The sequence below is a fragment of the Phascolarctos cinereus genome, unplaced genomic scaffold, assembly GCF_003287225.1.
Source record: "Phascolarctos cinereus isolate Bilbo 61053 unplaced genomic scaffold, phaCin_HiC Scaffold_1;HRSCAF=81, whole genome shotgun sequence".
Taxonomy (NCBI): domain Eukaryota; kingdom Metazoa; phylum Chordata; class Mammalia; order Diprotodontia; family Phascolarctidae; genus Phascolarctos; species Phascolarctos cinereus.
The window spans coordinates 209,841,881-209,863,038 of NW_027555514.1; the positions used below are offsets into that span (position 1 = coordinate 209,841,881).

General features: G+C 45.4%; 1 protein-coding gene across 2 annotated transcripts in view; it reads left to right on the plus strand.

The window, feature by feature from the left end:
* Positions 1 to 20,911, plus strand: part of PFKM (phosphofructokinase, muscle) — a 50,650-nt gene extending 29,739 nt beyond the window's left edge. For both annotated transcript variants that reach the window (XM_020977149.1, XM_020977148.2), the window contains exons 3-23: positions 5,344 to 5,417; positions 6,732 to 6,809; positions 9,213 to 9,402; positions 9,928 to 10,093; positions 10,773 to 10,817; positions 11,333 to 11,441; positions 12,033 to 12,128; positions 12,572 to 12,664; positions 13,361 to 13,486; positions 14,037 to 14,101; positions 14,653 to 14,719; positions 15,286 to 15,432; positions 15,729 to 15,799; positions 16,114 to 16,201; positions 16,345 to 16,497; positions 17,032 to 17,196; positions 18,079 to 18,140; positions 18,399 to 18,510; positions 19,889 to 19,988; positions 20,076 to 20,181; positions 20,391 to 20,911. In XM_020977149.1, coding sequence (XP_020832808.1) covers positions 5,344 to 5,417; positions 6,732 to 6,809; positions 9,213 to 9,402; positions 9,928 to 10,093; positions 10,773 to 10,817; positions 11,333 to 11,441; positions 12,033 to 12,128; positions 12,572 to 12,664; positions 13,361 to 13,486; positions 14,037 to 14,101; positions 14,653 to 14,719; positions 15,286 to 15,432; positions 15,729 to 15,799; positions 16,114 to 16,201; positions 16,345 to 16,497; positions 17,032 to 17,196; positions 18,079 to 18,140; positions 18,399 to 18,510; positions 19,889 to 19,988; positions 20,076 to 20,181; positions 20,391 to 20,535 — 2,258 coding nt within the window. In that variant the 3' untranslated portion in view covers positions 20,536 to 20,911. The remainder of the gene's footprint in view (positions 1 to 5,343; positions 5,418 to 6,731; positions 6,810 to 9,212; positions 9,403 to 9,927; positions 10,094 to 10,772; positions 10,818 to 11,332; positions 11,442 to 12,032; positions 12,129 to 12,571; positions 12,665 to 13,360; positions 13,487 to 14,036; positions 14,102 to 14,652; positions 14,720 to 15,285; positions 15,433 to 15,728; positions 15,800 to 16,113; positions 16,202 to 16,344; positions 16,498 to 17,031; positions 17,197 to 18,078; positions 18,141 to 18,398; positions 18,511 to 19,888; positions 19,989 to 20,075; positions 20,182 to 20,390) is intronic.
* The last annotated feature ends 247 nt before the right edge of the window (positions 20,912 to 21,158 follow it).

Sequence of the window (21,158 nt, forward strand, 5' to 3'; positions counted from 1 at the left end):
AAGTGAGAGTAAGACCTGGGAAGGCAAACAGACAGAATAGAGCAGAGGGTCAGAAATAAGGCCCTTCAAAGAGGCCTCCAACTGAAATATCAGTCAACAAGCATTTATTTAGAGCTTACTATATACCAGGCATTGTGGTAAAGTACCAGGGATACAAAGAAAGGCAAAAACAGTTTCTGCCCTCTGGGAACACACAGTCTAATGGAGGAAACAACATGCAAAAGCATTTGTGTACATATAAGATATAGACAAGATGAATTGGAGGGAATATAATTGAGGGGAAATTGAAAAGCCTAAAAACACACTGCAGTGGAGCCCTAGGTCTCTTGTATCATGGGTCTAGATTGGAGCCGGTATAATAGGAAGGACAATATGGGGGAGAGTAGAGTAGAAATAATATAGTCTCGTTTGCTCCCCAGAGCTGGACATTCAGAGCCTCCAGTCAAGATCTTCTAGTGCTTGGCGGGGGCAGGGGCTGGGAGCAGGTATCATGGGAATTATCAGAAACAGACCTTTTGACTCTTTCAGAGCTATAGGATCTATGTCAACATGAGCTCACGGACTTCATCACATCTGCCAAAAATCAGAGCAGGGCCAAGATTGCTACAGGTTCATCCCTACATGTAAAAAGCCTGGGATTCTAAATGTATTCAATGTCAACTTGTCACAGTCTCCCAATTTCACAAACTCACTATCATTGAGCCTTATGGAACAAATCATTGGCCCAGAAGGGAACTCAAGGGATCATCTAGTGGTCCAGCCCTCCCCAGGTATATGACTGTCTATTTTATTTTAAAAGAGATTTCAGTACTTCTATTCATATATGTTTACCGTGTCACTCAAGCAGTTCTCTTGGTGTCTAGCTTTAATCATTTCTGTTTCCAATTTAGGTTCTTGCACTATAGTTTTAGACTCAATCTGGAGAGAAACTAGCCCTCCATTTTCTTTCAGATTCACTGAATTCAGCCTTCTCTGTCTAATCTTGCCCAGTCTGTAATTTCAGCTGCCTGTCTTACTGGGCAGCCCCAGCTGAAGCTGGAGCTCCTTTGCTCTCTGCCTGATTCATCCTCTGCTATCATTGTCATCTAAAGTTGTTGCCATACCTCTTCCTGGGTAGGTAGTAATTGTAGAATCTGAATCACGTGCCTGTGATGTTCCCTAGAACTCCTTAGGGCTTCTGGCGCAGCTGAAAATTCACTCTAGGCGAGGCCTGTAACCCTATTCTTCTTCTTGCCTCTAATGGACCTGGCAGCTGTTCATAGAGGGTTCGTTAAGAGTGACATGGAGCAGCTAAAGAAAGATAGACCAGGACTGCTTAGAGACCAAACCAACCAAAGGGCTGAAGCAGGGCAGAGGAGGGTGCTCCTGGACCTTTACCCTCCAAGCTTTCTTGATATTCATCCCAGAGAAATAGGGTATGAGAGACAGGTTCAGGAAATTGAGGCTGTGAAACTTCTTTGCCAAGAGTTATCTCAGTGCAAGAAAGTCCTCAGCTGGAGAAGTGACCGTCCTGCCTTGAGGCTCAGAGCTGGTCTTCCAGAGGACACTAGGCCTGAGGAGTGCTCCAGGATTGACTCTAGACCTCCACTCTCTTGTCGACTCCTTCTGCACCTGGTTCCCAGGCTGGTAGCTGGTGGTAGTACAGTATTCAAAGTACTGGGATGAGAGTTAGGAAATCTGGACTCTGGCTCCACCTATGACAGCATACAGCTCTGGTCAAATCTTTGAATCCTCTCTCTATCTCATTCTCCCTATTTATATAGCTGGTAGAATCACACTTTCTACTCTACCCCAACCCCTGCTGCTCCCCTCCCCTACTTCCCCACCACCCATCAAAAAATATCCTCCTCTTATTTCATGGAACAGGGAAGGGGCAGGTACGTATGATGAGAGAAACGCTAAGACCCTGTAGAATCAAAGAGAATCCTAAATCAACTCGATGATTTACTTGGGGTAATGAAGAAAGTTACAGCAGAGCCAGTATTAGATTCCAGGGATTCAGCATGATCCAGTGAAAGGAAAACTGGATTGGTAATCTGTTGTATCTACATAGAAACAAGTTCTATCACTTACTTGTTATGTGGCCTTGAACAGTTCATTTTACATGAATCTTTGTTTCCTCATCTATCAAATGGGGACCATACCTTCTTACTTACTTCACAGGGCTCTTATGAAAATAAAATGAGACAATATATGTGAAAGTGTTTTTTAAAAACTACAGTGCTTATATAAATGCAAAGTCTAAATATGATCATCATCTTCTCAAGTTTCTTTCCCCACACTCCATATGAGGCATTTTCCCCTATAGTCCACTGTTCTGGTTTACAGCTCTGGCCTTGATTCTGATGGTAGAAGATTTATATTATTCCTGCAAAGAGCCTTAAGCTCAGACACTTAAGATTGGGCTTTATATAGAGCTACTCCTTAAATGCCCCCAAACTAACTCGAAGACAAACTGAGCTAAGGGTCCTGAAAGTACTCCCACCCAGGACCTTACCAATTCACCAACCCAAACTGAAGGCTTGGCGGTCTGGAGAGTATAACCCCTCCCAGGGGCTCAGTGCTATTTGCTGTAATTTGGGGGAGGGGAGGGAGGAAACTAAGTTGGAGAAGGAAGCTGAGAGTGCTTATACTCCTCTAATAAAGAGGTCTGGGGTGGAACTTGACATGGTGGATGCAGCTATGTGTATGACAGGCCCAGCTTATTGGTTGTCTGGTGAGAAAAGGGCACAGATCACATCTGGCAGAGCTTGAACTTATGACCAAGAAGGGAGTCCTATACCTCACCGGTATCCTTAATGCTAATAGGGGTTGCTCTTCAAAGGTTTCATTGTAGCATGCCTCACCACTTAGGGAGGGAGGGGAGTACAGTTTCTGGGCCTGGCAATAATCCACGATCAGCCCACAAAGAGGGGGCGCCCTTTAAGTGGGGCAAAACCAGGGAAGGAAGAAGCAGCACCACCTATTCTTCCAGAACCATGCCTCCCTGATCCCAAGGACTTTTTCTAGCATTTCCATAATGCTTTAAGATTTACAAAGCGCTTTACATATGTTATCTCATTTCATCCCTTAAACAACCCATTTTATAGATGTGAGAACTGAGGCTAAAATGAGATTAAAACTTGCCTAAAGTCACCAAGCCAGTAAATATTAGTCAGGATTTGAACTTCCCAACTCCAAGTCCAGAAATCATTCACTGTACCACCTACTTGGTGGTCAGGATTCTTTGGAATCTTGAATTTTCATAAGTCATGGAACCTCAGAGAGTGGGGCCTGAAGGGTAGGGGTGGTTTGGGGTGAAATTTGGGCTGGGAATGTGCGTCTCCTCTCCACTTAATCCTCAACCATGAGACTGGGGGCCACTGCTCAGGAAGATCTGCTGTCCCTCCAAAAAGCCACATTTCGACATCTTGGCTCAACAGATATTGGGCTCTAATTTCTGCTTTGACACTCATTTTGAGTCTCTTTCCTCCTTCATAAAATGAAGAAATTATTCAAGGAAATCTTAAAAGGTGTCTTATAGCTCTAGCAGTCTAGGAGTTTTTAACTTGACTTCCATCTAACTCCAGCTCAGCTCAGCCTCAATTTTCATAAGGGTTTGAGTCAGCTTTGCTGTCTGAGCAAAGTCTTTGGGCAAGTCTCTTCCCCTGTCTTGGTCCTCACTTTTCTCCTCTATAAAATGGAGGAGTTGGAATAGATGATGTCTAAAGGCCCTTCCAGTTCAAATTTTATATTTCATGGGGAGAGAAATGGCTTTGAGTTCTCCTTGCTATATGGATTTACCCCCAGTGATCAGGCTTCTTGGATGCCAACTATGAGGAAACACCTGACCTTAGCTCCTGGTTACCAAGAGCAATTAGTTTAAATAGGAAGTTACCAGATGGCCTGATTCCTAGGGGGGGATGTGAGGGATGGGCAGCCTCTCAGTACTGGCCTCGTGGTGTCCAAGGATTTATATCTCTCCTCACAGGGTTCCAACTCCTCCTCCCCAACTCTAGGGTGTGTTTCATGTCGCTTACCATAGATTTATGTCCAGGTAGCTCTTCTGCATCAGGGTCAATGAATCACCCAAGAATTTGTTAAATTAACAATCCTTTTACTAAAAGCATATTCCATATGGCTTCTCAGCCAATAACGGTTTCTAAGTAATTTGAAAGCAGTTTACGCATGACAAAAACAGATAAAAATATTCAGCAAGGTGATAAAAAGCAGTCAGCCAGGAGGTTCCTTGGGGTTTCAGGAGTTCCCCACCAAAAGCCTAAAAACTGCTCTTCCACTTTCCTTTCCCAAAAGGCTTATGTCTGTGTGGGTCACCTCAGTCTACCTGGGGGCAAGGTTAATCCAAACTGCCTTAGGCCTGCCCAGTAAGTTCCCTCATTCAGGACAGCCCCCAGTTTGTATTGTGGTAGTGTGGAGAATTAACTCATACCTCCCCAGCTCTACCAATAGAGTGGCTTGTGGTGCTTGCTCACCATGCACAACTTCTCCTTAGGGCTTTGCTCATCCCTGTGTCTTCAGAACCTTCCTAGACCTGGAGTTCCACATTGGTTCTGACTTTGCTAGACCGCGCTATACCCTTCCTAATCCACTGCCCGCTTTGCTATGACCCCGAGCTTATTTTGCTTTACAGCACCTGGGATTATTAAATACCTTCTGAAAAGCTTCCAGAATGTGTTCCCTCCCTTGATTGAGTTTCTAGGGCTACCCCTTGGGCTTGTGATGTCATGGGGTTTGGGCCCTCATTCCTCTCCAGATGGGCTACGGCGACAGGAGCTGTTATCAAGATTTAGGTGATGCTCAAGAAGTATTTGTTGATTTATTGACTGACTCCAGGAACTCAGGGAGAGAAAATGAAACAGCTGACTCAGCCACAGCTCCTTTGACCAGTGTAAGGAAGGGTGGATTGCAGAATCCCAGGTTTGTGACCCCTCTCTCTACCCCCTTTTGGCCACACACAACTGTATGTGGGTAGAGGTCCTGGGAAAATCAGGTTGGACCAGCAACAGGGACCTGACCTTTCAAACACCCCACTGAGGAGTCATGTCAACATGGAGGGAAATCAAATGTGTAGGACTAGTGTAGAAGGCAGACCAGATCATCTTGGATTCACAGAGATTTTAGGAAGGGGCTGGGTCTCTAATGACTTTGAAATGGAAGAGGAAGAAATGGATCATTCTCATAGGTTTAGATGAGGATGGTATTCCAAACTCAGAGAATACAGCCTGCAGGAAAATATCACCTTCCTTCTTCTGGAGCCTGGATGAGTTTTACTCCCATTCTCCCCCATTACCACCCCCTTATTCCCTGTTTTCTCCCGATTTCTCTCCTTCCTTCTCTACACAGGTATGAATGCTGCTGTCCGAGCTGTGGTGCGTGTTGGACTCTTCACTGGAGCAAAGGTTTTCTTTGTCCATGAGGTTGGTATCCTGCTCCTTATCATTCCCTCTGTATTCTGCTCTCTCCTCAGTCTTATGTGCTCTACTTCATATCGCCAGGGATAGAGCAAATATTGTGGAACTCCTCTCTTCCACCTTCCCTCCCTCCCCCAAAAGTGACAGGGCCCTCCCAAGTTCATCTTATTTTTTTCTTCCTGATTTTAGGTCTCATAGGGAAGAGAAATGTACTTTTGGACAAACTTACCATTTATTCCTTGACCAAATTTTCCATTTCTTCCGTTTCCTCTCTTCTTGTCATCAATAAGACTATCCCTGACTTAGCACCCCGACTCCTGACCTGTCCTTTATGACACTTTCCCTCTCAGGCCAGTCCTTTCTAGCTTGATGGACAAGATGATAGGGCCATGCTTCCTAAAGGTTCCAGGGCATAGGGAACTTAAAAAGAAGAGACTTGTTTGCCAGCATCTCCATATGCACCTGTTCTTGTTTCTTCCTCAGAGAGGGAAAGTGAGATAAAAGAGTTGAGGTGAGAAGGTCAGTAACACAGTAAGCTGAGTGTATCTAGGAATAGACCTGAGGCAATCTGAGAGTTAAATAAAATTTTTCTCAGGATGGGAGAAATTTCACTGGCTAGTTCTCCAACTTCTGCTTTGATCAGATCCTAATCCTGAGATATTAGCCCATCCTGGAAAAGCGGAAAAGCTACCTTCTCAGTTCAGTTCCCTTTCTGTTGCTGCCTTCATCCCTCTTGTTCCCCTTTGGGTGGGTCTGTTTGCCCTTTGATACCCTAGTCTTCCATTCCTTCATCAGGGCATGCCTCCTCCAGAAAGGCCCTTGGTTACCCATCTTCTTTGAGCACTGTAATATAAGGGATAAAGTGGGTGGGAGATTAAGATTTGAAGGATAGGATTTGCTTGCTGTTAAGTATGGGAGGATATTGAGTAAAGGCTGGCCATCCCCTTCTTGAGGAGCAAGGGGAAGAACAGAGAAGCTCCCCAGTCTACATGGACTAAGAGCAAGAACTGTTTTGCCCCCCGTCAGAAACTAACTAGAGGAACTTAAGAGGATGCCGCACACAGATGGGTGATTCCCCATGGGCTGAAAAAGGACACTTGATTCTCAGGGGCTTTGGTAATTAAGAACTTGAAACCAGACCTAAAAATGGAGCAGGAGTTGAATGGATGTATGGTGTGATGCAATGGAAAGAACGCTGGATTTGGAGTCACGGAACATGAGTACTTTGGGCAATTTGCGTAAGCTCTCTGAGCCTCAGTTTCTCAGTTGAATGGGTTGTACTAGATGGCCTCTAAATCTATGATCCTTTGTGTTCTACAGGGTTATCAAGGCCTGGTAGATGGTGAACATCACATCAAAGAGGCCAGCTGGGAAAGTGTTTCCATGATTGTCCAGCTGGTATGTTCCAGGAGACCTGCGGCCAATGTTTCCTTTGTCCCTGGCTCCCTGCATTTTGGTTTGAGTCTAGATTCTCTTTCAAGCTCCACTACCCAGTGGTTAGAGGTGGAAAGTTTCAAGGACAGAAGTGGGACAACATTTTCTATTTGTTTTTTATGCTTTGCAAGTTCATTTTGTTTTTCTGGTGTGAGGACGGTCATGAGACAACCCCTAAGATAGTTTGATCTTTTTGAGAAAGGTCATGGACAGGAATCTGGGAGCTGGCATATAAACAGAATCTGTTTTGGGATGGTGGAGAAGGTCTGGGCCTGAAAATAGCCTGACTGGAGAGCAGGAGTCGGATCCAGTAGCAGAGCCAAAGCCTGTGGACTAACCATGTGATAGAGATTAGGTTTCAGGGAAGAAAGTTTGGGGCAGGGCGAAGGGAGATTGGGAGGCATTACAAGGTAATATCTCAGACAGCCCTTCAAGAGAACTTCCAACAATTTACTAGGTCTCCAAAAATAATCGCTTTTCTACCACACTCAGAATGGCCTCTGCTCAGATTGCTGTGTTAGGTGTCTCCCTCTCTCATCTCCCCCCACCCGAATGCCATGTGTTTATTGAGGGCCAGCAGAGCAACGATATTCATTCCCATGTGATGAATTATAGACATAATAACGATAACTTAAATTTATTGGCATGGAAGTGTTTACAAAATGTTGTCTTTATTACAACCCTGTAAGTTAGGCTTCACAAGTCCAATTATTCTTAATTTACAGATAAGGAAACTGTGACCCAGAGAGATTAACAGTCTTGCTGTCCAGTCATCCAGCCAGTAAATGCCACAGTCAGAACCGAAGAAAGCAGTAGATAGCCTTACACACCTCCCCCTATCTCTGTGTCCTTCCCCAGCTCCCTCCTCCTTCAAAGCTAATTAAATCCTTCTCCGGGGCTTGGCGCCTGCCTCTGGCTGTTCTTAGGGTTTTCCCAGATGGCTTTCTTCTACAAAACACTCTGAGGACGGGGCAGAGATACTAAAAACTCTCTAACATCAGTGCTGCCTCAGAATTGATGAAGCTCTTACAAAACCCACATGCCTACCACTCTCCCTAGAAGTGTCCATGGCACTCTGGGGGTCCAGGAAGATTTCCAGAGTCAGAGGTATCTTCATCTTTGCCTGAACTTGGACACTGTAGCTTCTGTTCCTGGTACCTAGTATTTTCCTTTGGATCGAAAGGATGAGGAACAGATTCTGGTATGAATGGGGAGGTGGTGGAATGGGAAAGGTCATAGAAGAGTAAAAAAAAAAAACCACCTTGAAATCCAACAACAGTGACCTCCCCAGTGGAGTTTAGGTTCAATCCTGTGATACCAGGTTACAAAGAAAAATCTACTACTCTCTCCATATAGCCTTAGGAAGGTTCAAGAAATTCGGAAACACCACAAGTCAAAAGGCTGTCTGGGAGGGAGAATCAACTTTCAGATAAGACTTCAGACCAGGGGACAGACAGCCTGATGGTGTCTCCCTACCACATGTGTACACACACACACACACACACACACACACACACACACACACACACACACTTCTTTCTGCAGGAACAGATTCAAATTAATAATTTAATTTTGAAAGCACATATTAAGTACGTACACTGTGCCAGGTACTGATCTAGGTTCAAAAATGAAAATGAAATAGTCCCTGCTCTTTAGGAGTTTACGTTCCGTTGGAAGGATACAACACGTGTGCAACAAAGTAAATACTAAATGAATGCCGAGTAATTTAATCATGGCTCAGCAGCACCAACAACTAGGAGAATCAGGAAAGGCTCCTTGTAGTAGGCAACCCTCAAGCAGAGCATTCAAGGGAGCAGGGTGAAAGATGGGGGAGCAGAGAGAGCAGCCCAGGCTTGGAGGCAGCAGATGGAATATGGTGTCTGGGGATCAGCAGGTACATCTGGAGAGAGGCTGGAGTGAGACTGTGAAGCTCTTCAAATGCCCAACAAAGGAAGCTGCATTTTATCCTAGGGCAGGGGTTCTTGACCTTTTGTCCTAGCTTAGTTATCCTATGGCAATCTGGTGAAGCCTATGAACTCAGAATCATGTTTTTAAATCCATAAAATAAAATACATTGGATGATAAAGGAAACCAATTATACCGAAACACAGTTTGCAAATATTTCTTTTTTAAAAAAAGTTCACAGACTTCAGATTAAGAGCCCCTGTTCTAAGACACTAAAGAGCTACTAGAACTTCTTAAGCAGGGCAGTGACATGGTCAAAAAGATGGTGGGAGACTCAGAGATGGTGGTGAGACCATAAATCGCTGTAGGCCCACTGAAGAGTTGGGCTTAGGACTGGCCCAGTAGGGTGAACATAAATTTAGCAATATCATCGAGGAGCCTAACTAATGATTCTCCTCACAGGGAGGCACAGTGATAGGTAGCGCCCGGTGCAAAGATTTCTTTGAACGTCCGGGCCGACTTCAAGCTGCCCGCAACCTTGTGAAACTTGGGATTACCAATTTATGTGTCATTGGGGGTGATGGCAGCCTCACCGGAGCAGACACTTTCCGTGCCGAATGGAGCAGCCTGTTGGCCGAGTTACAGAAGGAAGGTGAGAAGCCCCTACCATGGTCTAGTCACTAGACTCTGGTGCCACTCTCCCCTCCCTATGCCTGCTAATTCTTTAAGCAGTTCTCAAGAACTTGACTTTGCAGCTGGAAAGGTACTGCCTAGAAGTTGCTGTTGTTCAGTCATGCAGTCATGTCCAACTCTACGTGACTCCATGGGTTTTTTTTGGCAAAGATGCTACAGTAGTTTGCCACTTCCTTCTCCAGTATGTTCCCATTGGACAGATGAGAAACTGAGGTAAATGGGAGTTAAGTGACTTGCCCAGCGTCATGCAGCTAGTGAGGCTGGATCTGAGCTCAGATCTTCCTGACTTCAGGTCCAGTGCTTTATCCACTGCACAGTATTGCCTAGCAGGAAAGAACAGTTAATGTTCCCTACTGTATCCTGACCTTTTCTTCTGCCTTCTTTTTCACTGCCCACTCTTGGGTTTGTGGTTCCTTCCCTTTTCATTATGGATTCCATATGTATCTAGTATGTACATGGCTTTTGGTCTGCTTCCTACTTGAAGGCAAGATCACAGAAGAAGAGGCGAAGAAGTCCAGCTACCTGAACATTGTGGGCTTGGTTGGCTCCATCGACAATGACTTCTGTGGCACAGACATGACCATCGGTACTGATTCTGCCCTACACCGTATCATAGAGATTGTGGATGCTATCACCACCACAGCCCAGAGGTGGGAAAAGGGCTAAGAGCTGGGAGATGTGGCAGGGTAGAGGGTTGGAAGCGGCTGCTTAACTGGGATCTCGGGGCTGCAATAACTTTGACGACCACTTTCTAAGACTAGGATAGTTTTTGGACTAAACTTTACCAAAATGACCCAGCTTGTCCTTCTATTTCACTAAACGCAAGTTTAACATTTGGCAGTGAATTCAGGACTTCCAGGCTATTCCTTGAATATTCAGTCTTGGAGCTTCCAGAGTCAATGTGAACCCCTCTAGGGTTGGAGATAGGGCTGAGTCATTTCTGAAGAACCCCCAACATCTCTCCCTTACTTCACCCCACCAAAGTAGATTTTGATGTGCTTCCTAGAGCTTCTAGAAGATTTCATTTCAATCCAATCCTTCTTTCTCTTCCCTTCCCACTCTAACTGATGTAGAGTATAATGGATCATGAATTATGTCTTAGAATTGACTCTCTCCCACCAGTTTCCCTCAGGCCTAGGAAAGCCACAAGATACCATCAATGAAGTGAAGTGACTTCTTGAAATTTTGCCTTATTCCCAATCTGGATTTCTGGGTCCACTGCAATATAGTTCCTCCAGGGTCCCAGGGGGCAGGCTGGAGAGCCTACTAGTGATATCCAGGTCTCAGTGATCAGAATTCCTGATCTTCTCTCATATTCATCTTTTGCAGTCACCAGAGGACTTTTGTATTGGAGGTGATGGGCCGGCACTGTGGGTAAGGGCTCCATCCTGATCCATTTACCACCCCCCCCCATGGACTCAGGACTTTGTACTACTTTCTCATTCCCGTGTCTAACAAAGATACCACAGCAACCCCCTCCTTCTGGAGTGACTGTAGGGGGGCAGGGATTGGACAGATACTCCTCTAGTCTAAAGGGTTTTACAGAAGCGCTTCAACTCAGGACCTCATGCTGCTCATCCCACACTCCTGCCTATACCCACACTCACTGAGGTTGGAGGGCCATGGTGGCTGGATTACGTTTCCCTGGATATTCCTTTGGAGACGGAATTAGAGTAGAAGATGCCCTCGACCTTATCAACTCAAATTACCTATGGAAACCCCAGACCTCTCGCCAGTCTAGGGTAGATGATTGATTATAGTGTGGGGGATGTCTTTAGAGGACAGAATATTTGTACCTGGGATGGGAACAGGTTAGCATCTGGTTGGGTGCAGGATCCTGACTAGGTGGAGACATTTATGGAGTGAGGCTTCTTTGGTTCTCACCCCAGGTACCTCGCCCTGATCACCTCTATTGCCTGTGGAGCTGACTGGGTTTTTGTTCCTGAGTGTCCACCAGATGATGATTGGGAGGATCATCTTTGCCGACGGCTCACTGAGGTAAAGGCTCCCTATATATCTCTCTGTCTTTATCTCACTGTCATTTCTTTTTTTTTTTTAAATCAGAAGATACCAAGGCATTTTTATTTTTTTTCTAGTGTCACTATTTTATTTTATTTTATTTTAAATTTATTTATTTTTAGTTTTCAACATTTACTTCCACAAGATTTTGAGTTTCAAATTTTCATCTCGCCCCTCCCCCCACCCCAAAATGGCATGCATTCTGAATATCCCTTCCCCTAGTCTGCCCTCCCTTCTGTCTCTCCCCCCCTTCTCTTATCCCCTTCCCCTTCTACTTTCCTGTAGGGCAGGATAGATTTCTATATCCCATTTCCTGTATTTCTTATTTCCCCGTTGCATGTGAAAACATTTTTTTTAAACATGTGTTTTTAAAACTTTGGGTTCCAAATTTTCTCCCTTCCTCCCTCCCCACCCACCCTCACTGAAAAGGCAAGCAACTCGATATAGGTTATACATGCGCAGCTATGCAAAACACTTCCATAGTAGTCATGTTGTCTCACTGTCATTTCTAACTATTCTTGTTCTGCGGAACTGCCCTTATCCCACTGACTGTCTCCTATTCTTGGCCAGACAAGGGGTCGTGGTTCCCGTCTCAACATCATCATCGTGGCTGAAGGAGCAATTGACAGGCATGGGAAACCCATCACATCTGAGGACATCAAGAGTGTTAGTGGCTGGAGGCAGAGAGTCCCCAGTGAACACACCTAACCCATCCCCACACCTCCTTCCTTACAGATCTCTGAATTCCCCTAGATTCTTTGTGTCTCTGTCTGTCCCCAGATCCTTCATTCCTATCCACTTTCTTCTGTCGCTTCCTCTTTGCCTTCTAATCCTTGATCCCTTTTATCCCTAGTTTCCTTATCCCCTAAGGATGTCTATAATTTCCTTAGCATTATGTAACCCCATCCTATGCTCTTCTACCCGCTTATCCCCAGAAGAGCTCAGTGCCTTCCTAATCTTTCCTTCTTTCTATCCTTCATTATTATAAAATGTTTGATTATTGTAAGAGGTATATTCATCCCATCCCAAGTCTTTCTGTGGCTGTTTTCCTTCTTGACTTGCTTGATATCTCTTGTCTCTATCTCTTCTTCAATTTTCCCTCTGTACAGCTGGTGATGAAGCGTTTGGGATATGATACACGCGTCACTGTCCTGGGACATGTGCAGCGGGGTGGTACCCCCTCAGCTTTTGACCGAATTTTGGTAGGAGCCATGGGGTTTTCTTGTCCTGTCCCTCTAGAAGCCTCAATTTGTTGGTTTCCTTCTTTAACACTTTCCCTCTCAACCCTGTCCCTCTCCCATCTTCCAGTGGGCCAAGTATGAGGTAAATAGGTAGGGACAAGATACTCTGCAACTAACAAATTTCCCTGTGCTATGGGGAGGAAGCCTGAAAATCTTAGATCTGTGTTCCTCTCAATCCAGTCCATCCTTCCCAAACATAGCCCTTCCAACTCCTGCTCCTGGCAGTGCTTACTGAAGAGAAGCTCTAGACATCTGAACCAGTCCTGACTGACAAGGCCTTTTCTGTGCAGATGTATATGGGGATCTCACAACCACAAATGGTTAGCCTTCTGCTGTTGTGTTTTCCCCCTGCTTCTGGGCAGAAGAGCATTCTCTTGTTCCAAGACAAGGATGGAGACTTGACAACCTTCCTAAGTAACAAATCCTAGTATCATATGACCCTGAAATTCTCTGAGGACCTTCCTAGTCTGGTGGCATTGCTAATCTTTAGCTGTATGGTGGGTACTAAGACAAAGTACAATGAATTCAAGGCCCCAGTTCTTCAGTTTAGAACATAGATATTGTTTGGGATGAGTTTTTGGTCCCTTGGTTCTTCTTAAACTGAGGCAAGAGAAAGGGCCCTACCCTTGACTCTGGTTGCTCTCCTGATTCCCACAGGGTAGCAGAATGGGGATGGAGGCTGTGATGGCATTATTGGAGGGAACACCAGATACCCCTGCTTGTGTAGTCAGCCTCTGTGGTAACCAGGCTGTGCGTCTACCACTCATGGAATGTGTCCAAGTGGTGAGTATCTCCCCAAATCTCACTCCCAGGAGACAGAGTCTTAGGTAGAAATCCAAGGGACATTTGGGAGATGGTAGCCATACCTCTTCCACTGTGGCCACAGGGCTGAGAGGAGATCATAAGCATTAGGGATGAGGCAAGAATACTTGAGTTTAATTCTCAGTGCCAATCTAGGTTATCCTCTCAAGGATACCATTCCTCTCAGGCCCAGGAATTCCAAATTCCAAAAACTAGCAAGAGAGGTAGATGATGGTAGGAGTTTTGGTTTTGTTTTTTTTTTTTTACATTGTCTGGTTGTTCACCACACTGGTGAAGCTGGGATGTTGAAAGCTGAGGAAGATATCCATAATAAAGAACCCTACTTTTTCTTTTCCATCACTTAAAAAAAATCAAGACTCTTCTCCTGGGTGGGGAAAATCAGGGAGAAATTTGGAAAACTGAGGCCATATAAAAGACCTCCTCAAAGAGGAAGGGACTTCTCTGGGTATGTAAATCCAGACATAAAGACTCCTATTCTGGAGCAGTGACTGTGGCTGTGTTCCTCCTTCAGACCAAAGATGTGACTAAGGCCATGCAAAATAAGAAGTTTGATGATGCCATGAAGCTGAGAGGCCGGTAAGAGTATGGTTAAGGGACAAGGAAGCTACCTGGGTGGGTACTGTGGAAGGACAGGGATTAGATGCCAGAAAGGTCTGCATATGGCAACTTCTGACAAAAGATATGGGCTTTCCAATCTTCTTCCTCATCCTGTTGGCTCCAATTACTTCCTTCAAGAAGATGACTGAAGAGTGACCAGGAGGCCTTGTCCAACCTAAGGATTGTGAGATCATGTATTTAAGCTGGAAGGTTATCCAGGCCAGACTTATCTTTTTATGTTGAGGCTCAGAGATATTAAACAGTTTTCCCAAGGTTACAGAGGTCAGGTCTTCTAACTCCAAATACATTGCTCATTTCTATTATACCACTGTGCCTCCTAATAAGCTCTCAGGGGTCACCAGCTTCTGTTAGACAGGGAGCAGGAGAATTAAGCTTAGAGTCTCTTCCCAGACCCTTAGCCTGCTTTAATGCCCAACTGGGGCAAGTAGTCAAAGTGATGGGTCCCCAAGGCTATTGGGCAAGGGATTTAACATGATTATATTTTCCTCTTCTGCCTGTCCTCCTTTCAGGAGCTTCCAGAACAATTGGGATGTATACACGCGGCTAGCTCATGTCAAAGCCCCAGTGATTAGCCAGGTATTAACAGACCCACCAACCCAATTTTTCAATTCAGCTTCTCCTAATGCTTTCCTGTAGGATTATTACAATTCCCCAAGACCCCTCCCTCCATCTCTAGTCTCCCAGGTGCTTTTACCACAGCTTCCAGTGACAGTACTCTTGTCCCATGTATCCTCTGGGGTGTTTCCCTTCCCCAGGTTCCCCATGATCCAACCACATATATTGCCCCTACCCCTTGACTCTTCTATGTCTTTATTTCTCTTTGCAAAGGAAAGGTGGGGGTGGGATGGAGCAGTTAGGGGAAAGGACTTCTGTCTCTTCACTCTGTACTGGGAGAGTGAAAAATTTAACAGGTCCTCAGGTCCTTCTAAAAGGGTTTCTCATAATTAGATGATGATAGTAACTGGCATTAGTGATCACTGGGGTCCTGGGACTGTAGTCAGAAGGGGAAATTAGAACATGTTCTGATGGGACAGAATAGACAAATCCCTTCAAAGATCTCCACCCCCCCCACTTTAATGATTCATATTCCCCCCTCTCTCTCCCCTTCTCCCTCCTCCTCTTCCCCCTATCCCTCCCACAAGGTTAAGAACGTAATAGCTGTGATGAATGTAGGAGCCCCAGCTGCAGGCATGAATGCAGCTGTTCGTTCTTCTGTAAGAATTGGCCTCATCCAAGGCAACCAAGTACTGGTTGTACATGACGGCTTCGAGGGGCTGGCCAAGGGTCAGGTATGAGGAGTAAGACTTAGAGAGGAGGGCACAGATTCTGGGAGCCAAAAAGGAGGCATGGGGGGGAAGGAATAGGTATGGGGGAGTAAATTTTCATTTTCCCCAAGTTCCAACAGTCTGGTGGGAGGGAGATACTCAAAAAAGTGGGGTCAAGCTCCTTCTAAAAATGAGGAAAACTAAAAAAAGAAAATGAGGAAAACTAGAAGATACCAATCTTGGTTCAGGTATCTATTCTGTTTGTTTTTTACCCATTTCTTTTTTTAACCAGCTCAGTGCTGAGTGTTCTTCCCTTGTAGATTGAGGAAGCTGGCTGGACCTATGTTGGAGGCTGGACCGGGCAAGGTGGCTCTAAACTTGGAACCAAGAGGTAAGTGGGTATTATTAGAACCTTTCAGGATTATGCCATTGGAGCTTTGTTGCTTCAAACTCGGGCTTAACCACCAACAGTGGGCACCATCTTACTGGGTCATTAGTGTTTGCACCTTTCTCAACTCTAGACCTTTCTATCTTTGGGCCTTCCATCATCCAAGCTCAAAGGTGCTTCAAGGAGGGCAAAGACACTAACCAGAAAGTCTGTGATTTGTGCAACTATGAGGCCTTTTCAGTGGGAGGGTTCTGTCTGTAAAAAGTACTCCTCTAGATTTTCTTTTATCCTTACCTGAAGCTCATTGCATCTACCAGGACTCTGCCCAAGAAGTTCTTTAAGGAGATCAGTGCTAACATCACCAAGTTTAAAATCCAAGGCCTGATCATTATTGGGGGCTTTGAGGTGAGAAAAATCCCTACCTGAATTCTTAACACTGTTCTTCCACCCTCCTTCTAACGCCTCTTTTCTGTACTATGACCATTCCTTTTGACAGTGAACTTTTCTGCTTCCTTCTCTCCACTTCTCCCCTACCCATTCTCTCCCAGGCATACACAGGAGCTCTGGAGTTGATGGAGGGCCGTGCAAAGTTTGAGGAGCTCTGCATCCCCTATGTAGTCATTCCTGCTACCGTTTCCAACAATGTCCCTGGCTCTGACTTCAGTGTTGGAGCTGACACGGCGCTTAATGCTATTTGCATGGTGAGGGCCCCGCCACCCTTTTTGCCAGCTGCTATACCCAAAGGCCCCATCAGTAAGAGTGTGGCATATTTGGGTGGGGGGGAAGAAAGACAGTGAACAAGAGGCAAATTTTCTTCCCTTGAAGCAAGCGATGGCAGTGCTTTGGAAGTACTTCTGTTTCTTCAGACAATGAGAGGGCTTGTTATCACTGCATTCCTAACATCCATTCTCCTCCCCACTGACGTTTATATATGCCTTAGTAGTCTGAAGATGTCTCAGTTGCATTCCCATACCAAATGTCTCTTCATGGCTGACCTCAAATAGGAGGACTTCCCTTCTCTGAGCAGAAGGGAAAAGAGGCTACAACATTTCCATTACAGGAGATTGGTTTTTGTGGATTACCCCACTGGATAGCAGAGGGCTGGATTTGATAATTTGCTAGAGATACCTGCAGCCTAGGGAGGGTGGAGCCTGTGACATGTCCTGTTATGAATTAGTGGTAAGGAGTTGGAGGAGCCACAAGAATTTCTAACCATTCCCTACCCTTTTCCCTAGACCTGTGACCGAATCAAGCAGTCAGCAGAAGGTACCAAGCGACGTGTGTTCATCATTGAGACCATGGGTGGTTACTGCGGCTACCTGGCTACCATGGCAGGGTTAGCAGCTGGGGCTGATGCTGCTTACATCTTTGAAGAGCCCTTCAATATCCATGACTTGCAGGTGGGAGCCCAGGCTAGGACCTGGACAGCAAGTCCATACCTGCCCAATCTCTGACTCCACTGATAACCACCCCACTCCAGCTCTCAGGGAACCCTAGAAGCATCCAGAGTTCAAGAATAAGGACTGATTGATTGACCTCTGTGTGGAATACAGCAGGAAGCCTAGAAGGGGGATGCTAATGTCCATTTAGGAATCTTTTCAACTACCCACCTGAGTGACCCCCTTCTCCATGCTACACAGCCAGGCCATCCCCTTTTTGAGCTGGAGCTCAGACTCCCACTTTACATATAGGAAGTATGAGGGTAAGAAAGAGGAAAGGACATGCTGTTTATTATCCTCCATATTGAGGAAGAAGTAAAAAGGCCATGAAGCCGTTAGATGGAAGCCTGTTAGAGAACAAAATCGCCAGAAGCCCTGGGGAGGAAGGTGGGCAGCTGGGGCAGGCGCCAAACCTAAAGCAAGGGTGGCCTGCATCTTCCCATTTGATGGATAACTACATCTCACATGGTCTCTAGCACACAAACACCTAAACAGTAGCATTTTAATCAGGTTCACCAAAACATATTCAGCCCAAATAGGAGATGGGAACTTAAAGCCACTAGAGAAGGGAAAGGAGCTCAGAGCAAAGCTGTGCCTTTCATTCCAGGGTTTCCCTTTCCTAGTTCTCATTGCTGAATATAAGTTCTGGCCTGACCCTAGAATGACACCGAGCACAGTTGATCTGTGGATTCCGTGTGCCACCAGCTTTTCACCATGTTGGCCCCCTCATATCTAGGACCCTATTATGGGAGGAAGGGAGAATTTAAGTACTTGTCCACTATTCTGTGCCCTACCCTTATCCCCTCTCCCAGCTGAGCTCATGATCTACTGTTGCTCATTCAGGCAAATGTTGAACATCTGGTGCAAAAGATGAAGTCGACAGTGAAGAGGGGATTGGTTGTAAGGTATTTTTTGCCCCCATTTCCCATGCTTCCTCCAGAGAACAGAAAAAAAGTCAGAATTCAGGGTAAACCTGCGTGAGGGCCCATCGTTATGAAAATGTTTCATAAGAGAATGGAAAGGACAGGAAAGGGAAGTCCTATCATCTGTCAGTCACTGATGGAGGGAGGGAGGGAGGCAGGCACAAAGCCCACAACGGATAAATGGGGGAGGAAATGGGAAGGCGGAGCTGCAGCTGCTGGATCGTAGCCTCTGCTCAGCAGGAACGAGAAGTGCAATGAAAATTATACAACTGATTTTATCTTCAACCTGTACTCAGAAGAGGGGAAAGGCATCTTCGACAGCAGGAAGAATATACTGGGCCACATGCAACAGGTGGGGGAACTCATACCTGTCCCCAGACCCTCCCTTCTCCATTGTCAAGATCCCAGCCCCTGCCACGATGTTTTAACCCCCTCCCCCTTCTAACCCTTTGACCTGGAAAAGCCACCTCTCTGAAGTCTCACCTGCTAGGACGATGGCCCCCTTGTGGCCCACTCCCAAAGTCCACTAGCTTCTTTCCCTCACTCCTCTCCTCAGTGTCAAGTCAAGACATTGGATAATTAGGTGACCTTATAGGGTAGGGCTTCAAGGAAAGGTTCTTACTATTTCCCTCTCCCTGAACCAAAAGCACAAGGAAGAAACAACATATTGAAAACCTAACACTTTAAACGATGAATAACAGTTCCTACTTAGCTAGCACTTTCTCCACAACCCCATGGGGCAGAATAGTGCAAGTATCATCTGCATTTTATAACTGAAGAAACAGGCTTAGGGAGGCAAACTGAGTAGCCCAGGTTCATGCAGTATGGACAAGAACCTAGGTTTCCCAACTCCCTGATACACCACTCGTTCTATTATATCACACTTCGTTGCTGAATATAAGTCCTGGCCTGACCTTAGAATGACAGTGAGCACAGCATGGTTCTATTTATAACCAGCTTTTCACCATGTTGGCCCCCTGGTGTAGAGGACCCTATTATGGGAGGCTTGTACACCACTCCATGCCCTACCCCCATCCCCTCTAGCTGAGCTCATTATCTACTGTTGCTTATTCAGGCAAATGTTGAACATCTGGCGTAAAAGATGAAGTCCACGGTGAAAAGGTTTCAAATCCTTTCCTCTAGGCCACAAACACAGGACTGGCTGAGAGCCTTGATGGGGAAATAGTTAAAAGGAACATAGAAAATGTGTGTGTTACGAAGGAGGGGAACGTGCCATAAATGGATGAATTTTGCCTACTTCACACTTTTGCCTAGGGCTGACCCTGTCCCCTCTTAACCAAATTCCATTTTTCCTCATTTATCATCTACATCCTCCCGTCCCAGGAAAAGCTTTAATATCTTCTTCCCTAAGACAATAGCAAGTGTAGTTAGACTAACAAGGGTGGGGACACTGCCCTGAGTGGCATTCCCACAGTAAATGGATAGGCTTAGAGTGCCAGCACAGAGCCAGGTGGCCATAGGATACCAGAGAGAAGGCTCCCCTGCCATCGTCTTCCCCTCAACAGACCAAACATGCACAGCAACAGCAAGGGCTTGATAAACTACTTATGAACTGAGCCCTTGCATTTATTTCCTAGTTCAAAAAGATTTCAAGTAATTCCCCTGCTTGGGTTTCCAGTATCTTATCCTCCCACCTAATATGCACCTCAAAATTTCTTCCTCTTAACCCATGGCTCTTTTTTCTCAACTTTCCCCTGTACTGTTTTTAGGGTGGAAGTCCAAGTCCATTTGACAGAAACTTTGCTACCAAGATGGGAGCCAAAGCTATGACCTGGATATCAACAAAAATCCAAGAAAGTATCCGTAATGGTAGGTGAGGCTAAAGTGGGGGGAGGGGCCTGGAATCCACCCAGCACTTTACGGGATGAGAACCTTATTGACAAACTCTTATTGCAGGACGTGTTTTTGCCAATTCACATGACTCAGCTTGTGTACTGGGGATGCGTAAGAGGGCCTTGATCTTCCAACCACTATCTGACCTCAAAGAAGAAACAGACTTTGAGTGAGTACCTTTATCCCAGTTCCAAAAAACTCTTCCTTATATCTCCCCAGCCTCATGCCTCTTCCTTAAGAATGCTGAGTCTCTTTTACTAAATCCCTTTCCAAAATATTCTCTTCTGCATGACAAGTCCTGGACCCCCTAGATTTATTTTTTACAAGTGACTGTGGTGCTTGGAGGCTGCCAGTTGGCCCTATCTTATTTCTCTACAGACACAGGATCCCTAAGGAGCAATGGTGGATGAGGATTCGGCCTCTCCTCAAAATCTTGGCCAAATATGATGCTGACCTGGAGGCTGCAGAACATGCCCACCTGGAACATGTCAAGCGCATGTCTGCAGACTCTACAAGCCCTTGAGTCGATGGAGAAAGCTGGAAGTGTTCATCTCACTCTCTGGCTAGTCCATGCCTAAACTCCTTATTCTTGAATTCTCAGTGTTTTAGCTCCTTTCTCATTAAATTTTACCTCATCCTATAATCATAGCCACAAGCAAGTGGCTCAATCTTAAAAGCTGGAGGCACATGGCAAGTTGGGTCACTTCTACTCCACATTTATCTATTACCCTAAGCAGGTTTCCTTGCCAGATGTCAGTCACTCGGTTACCAGTTTCCTAAAAACAAGTTTTATTTATTTCCCTGTTTGTAATTTGGACAAAATGACTGTGGCTTCCATGTGACTTCTGTTGCAGTGGCAAACGCTGTCGGTATAGTAATAAATGCTAATGTCATTGTGATTTTGGCTCACCTTAGGCTATCTTCTTTAAATGAGTTATGACAGTACTAGCTACTTGTCTCAGCTTGTTCTCATAGATCATTTATGATCTATGCACAGGTTGGAAGAGTCAGACTCCTTATCACCTTCAGGCCCTCCCTTCTCCACAGTGTTAAAATCTTTCTTACCTCCCTTCTCCATATTGCAATAATCTCTGTAATGCCTACAATTTTGTTTAAAGGTCACAGAACTCAATACTGTTGGAGGAA